At 54.8% G+C, this 4116-nt stretch overlaps 1 protein-coding gene across 2 annotated transcripts in view; it reads right to left on the minus strand.

Moving 5' to 3' along the window:
- Positions 1–3694, minus strand: part of Scyl1 (SCY1 like pseudokinase 1) — a 12429-nt gene extending 8735 nt beyond the window's left edge. For both annotated transcript variants that reach the window (XM_005351760.2, XM_005351759.3), the window contains exons 1-5: positions 3521–3694; positions 3032–3172; positions 2516–2865; positions 2039–2129; positions 1792–1947 (exon numbers count right to left, since the gene is read on the minus strand). In XM_005351760.2, coding sequence (XP_005351817.1) covers positions 1792–1947; positions 2039–2129; positions 2516–2865; positions 3032–3172; positions 3521–3631 — 849 coding nt within the window. In that variant the 5' untranslated portion in view covers positions 3632–3694. The remainder of the gene's footprint in view (positions 1–1791; positions 1948–2038; positions 2130–2515; positions 2866–3031; positions 3173–3520) is intronic.
- Between the last annotated feature and the right edge of the window lie 422 nt (positions 3695–4116).

Genomic DNA, 4116 nt, shown 5'->3' on the forward strand with positions numbered 1-4116 from the left:
AAAAGGTATTGTCCTTCCTGCCCTACCCCATCTCTGAACTCTGCTCCTTCAAGGTCTGTAGCCTTCTGCCCAGCTCCTGATTCTGTGATCCCTGCCTCAGGCTGGGTCAGGGCAGAGCCTCAGTCCTGTGTCACTATGATGCCCCTAAGAGCTGGTGGATGCTGTGACTCTCTGCCTTGCACAGATATGGGTGCTGAGATTCAGAAATGAAGCAGAGGGTGTCCCCTTCCCATGTGTTCTCGTGTTCTCTCTTCCGGGGCCATCTTCCCCAAGTCACCTTCCAGGTGGCTCCCACCTTTGAGTCTTTCAGGTCCTAGCCCAACTCTCTTCTCCAAGGGGGTCTTCAGAACACCTGGTCATTTTCTTCCAGCGATTACTCAGGGAGCATAGGTTTTCTCATTAACGTTTTCTGTCTTTCTCCTGTAACGAGTGCTCCCAAAGGGGGGCCCTGCTCTGTTTGTTCCTTGCTGGGTCCTTGAGGACAGGTCTGACTCTCCTCGCTCCTAGCACTGTGTGTGGCGTCATGAGGAAAGAGCAACAGCGCAGATAGGGAGCTGTGGAGCAGCCATTGGGCGTCTGTTGTGAGTTCAACTCTACGCAGCAGCCCTCTCTGTCTGCCTCCACCATGAGTGGATTCAAGAATCAGAGACCAAAGCATCAGGAAAGAAACAACTGTCTCTACTACAAACATACAGCCTACTTTTTCTTGCCATGATTTGCCCAAATATCACAGTTTAGTAACTATTTACACAGCACATATATCACATAAGGGGCTAATAAGTTAGCTACAGATAAATTTGAACAATACAGAAGGACAGGGTGGGTTAATGGCTCAGTAGGTAAAAGTATTTGCTGTGCAAACATGAGAAACTGGGTTCAAATACCCAGCTCCACGTAAGAAGCTGGGTATAGCCCCACACACCTGTCACCAGTGCTATGGAGCTGGAGACAGGAGATCACTGGAAATTACTGGCTCCAGGCTTAGTGAGACCTGAGCAATGAGAATGAGGCATGGGGGATAGCGGAGGACACCTGATATCCTCCTCTGGCCTCTGCACACTAGCACACAGCTCCTCACACATATGTATTCAACAACACACACACACACACACACAGAGGATTATGGAAGGATATAAGTTACATGCAAACACTATGACTTTTATCAGGGACTAGAGAATCTGTCAATTCTCAGAGGTCCTAGAGCCAATTCCCACTGTGCTGGTTAGTTTTCTGTCATCTGGGAAGAGGGAACCTCAGTTGAGAAAATACCTCCATCAGATTGCCTGTTGGGGGCATTCTCATGATTAATGATTGATGTGGGAGGGCCCAGCCAAGTGTGGACAGTGACTCTTGGGCAGGTGGTCCTAGGTTGTAATAAAAAAGCAAACTGACGCAAGCCACTAAAGTGCATTCTTCCACGGCCTCTGCTTGCGCTCCTGCCTTGACTTCCCTTCATTATTAAGCCAGAGAAGCACTCCCCTCAACACACTGCTTTCGGTCATGGGATTTCATCACAACAGAAAGCAAACTAGGACTCCCACGGATACCAAGGGGGGCTGTGCTATGCGTTTTGAACTAAAAAACCTTGCCCCAGGCTCCTGGAAAGGAGGAATTATGACCTCTGTTGAACTTCAGGCATGAAAGGTCACAAGATGAGAAGAGGTAAAGCCAGGGCTTGCACCCAAAGGACCTAACTCCACTACCCATGCTTGGTTCCACACAATCCAAACGTGAGAGATCCCAAAGCATAGGTGAGGGCCATGGCAAAGACCAGGAAGACTGGGAGCTCACCTGAATCTCTTCTAAGAAGAGGTTGGTCTCTACAAATCGGTTGCTCATGAAGCCACCGGGTGCTCGGCAGTTCTGCAGGAAGCGAGCCGGGTTGGGACGTACTTTGGGGTTGGCTCCCACCAGCTCACAGTAATGGGTCACCAATGATTTGGGGATCTGTAAGAGAATGCTCCATGTCAGGGAAAGGGTGGTGGATGGGTGGCAAGGAAGAAGGGACTGATGAGGTAGGCAGGAGCTAGACACTCACCTTTCCAGGATTTCGCAGGGCAGCTGCCCGAGGTAGGGACCCATTGAAAACTTCCCAGATGAGGCAGCCCAGGCGCCACATGTCTGCTGACCTGTGGCAGTAACCCAGAGCTGTTCAGGGATCTCCAGCATATACTAGTGCTGCCTCCAACCTGCTTTAGCTACCAGGCACCCACTGCATCACAGGCGTGGCTGTCCCTGCACTGGCCCCAAGTAGTTTGTTTTACTAGCCCCATTTAACAGAGAAACCAAAAGTCAGAGAAACATGAACACCTGCTTCCAACACAGCTTCCAAATTCAGAGGGACTAAACACCTAAGGTTATGTCCATCTTGACCAACCACCCTCCTCCTAAGATGCTGGTTCTCTTCCCAGACAGGCAGCATGAGCCAGGGGCTTCACAGCTAGTCTAGGGGTCCCGAGGCTGCAGGGGCCTGCAGTGCAGTACAGATCAAGGCACAATGATGTCAGTCACCCACCACTTCTCTTTGACTGCTCTGCTACTGTGGTCCGCCAACTCCGGGGGATCGTACTGCTCAAGCTCAGGGATCCCCTTGCTGGGTGGTCCCCCGCCGTTGCCCTGGGCTGAGTACATGTAGTCCAGACCCCCAAGTTTCCACTCGCCAGCCCTGTCCACAAACACAGCGGCCATGCAGACATTATTGTGGATGAGGTTGCAGTCGTTGACCAGGAAGCTGAGGGCTTTTACGATCTGGTGCAGCCCCCACGACAGTTCCTGCTCCTTCAGGCCGCCTGCCTCTGCTCGTGCCTTGAGGTATGTTCCCAGTGGGGTCACAGCCTCTGTCACGATGTGGAGGCACTTTTCTGTCTGGGTAAGGAAAATGGTATTAGGGTACGATTCCAGAGGAGGAAGGGAAGATGAGGGGCATGACTGGGAGAGAGGTAGTGGACAAGGTACCAAATCTGAGGGCGTTGAAGCACTTGGGTACAAAGTGAGGGCAAACAGTGAGATGGGCAGATCGGGCGACAGGTACCTCCAACCCATCGATATAAGCCAGGATGTTGGGGTGCCGGAGAGTTTTGAGGCGTTTGAAGGCAGCTTTGGCCACCTGGGTCTGCTCTTCGGTTCCCGCTTTCACATCATACACGAAGATGGACACAGCGCTGCCTGTGGCCTGGTGGAGGACACGGCAACGTGAGAGGCACGGGCCAACTGACCACTCCAACCTGCCTGGGCTTCACCAGCTCCGAGTGCATCTCCAGAGCATCAGGGAAGGGACGCCGGCGGGTCTCGCCCAGGACAGCCCTTAAGAAGCTGGCCAAGCCCACGTGACCCCCGTCCTGTCCGCTTGTCCGTCCCTCGATCCTTCCGCCCGCCACGTCGTCACTGCCCGCCCCGCTCCCAAGCCCGTTCCCGGGAGCCTCGGTCGCCACGTCAGGCCCGGCGCGACGCAGCGGGGCCGGCACACAGCCTAGGAAAGGCCGAGGTCGGGCGCGGCCTGCGGAGCAGCACCGTACCTCACCTTTTTGCGGCCGCGGTGCAGGGTCCAAGGCCCGGGCGGGCCACCCTCGGGGGGCTCCGGGCTCAGCTCGAATGGGAAGTCCCGGACCGGGTCCCGGGCGAAGAACCACATCGTCACCGCCGCCAAGGGCTCGGGAGCCTCCACTCCGGGTCCTCCGGCCGCCCGAGCCGGGGCGGGGCGGGCCGAGGGCGGGCCCACTTTGGCCTGTGGGCGTGGTCTTGTGTGGGGCGAGTCCTGGGCGGGGCCTCTTTGGGGCGGAGGCGGGGCTAAAGGCAGGTCTGTAGGACCGAGCGGAGCGAGTCCAAGCCAGCAGGGCTTCAGAGCTGCAACCAGCCGTCCGGCTTTGAGCCCAAACCTGCACGCTCCAAACTTGTGGCCTCGTATAGATAGAAAAATGGAGTGTAATGGAGAGTAGTGGGTGCATCAGTTGAAGAGTGAAGAGGGGACGGGGTCACAAAGGGAGCGTGGCAATAGATCCCTTCTAACCAAGAGAGTATGGAGAGATAGTAAAGAAAAGCTACTCCCGACTGTCAGATGGCAAAGTCGGAGAGTGAGGAGAATGGCTATCCCTGAAATTGTGACATGAGCAATTACTA

This window comes from Microtus ochrogaster, chromosome 8, assembly GCF_000317375.1.
Source record: "Microtus ochrogaster isolate Prairie Vole_2 chromosome 8, MicOch1.0, whole genome shotgun sequence".
NCBI classification, from domain to species: domain Eukaryota; kingdom Metazoa; phylum Chordata; class Mammalia; order Rodentia; family Cricetidae; genus Microtus; species Microtus ochrogaster.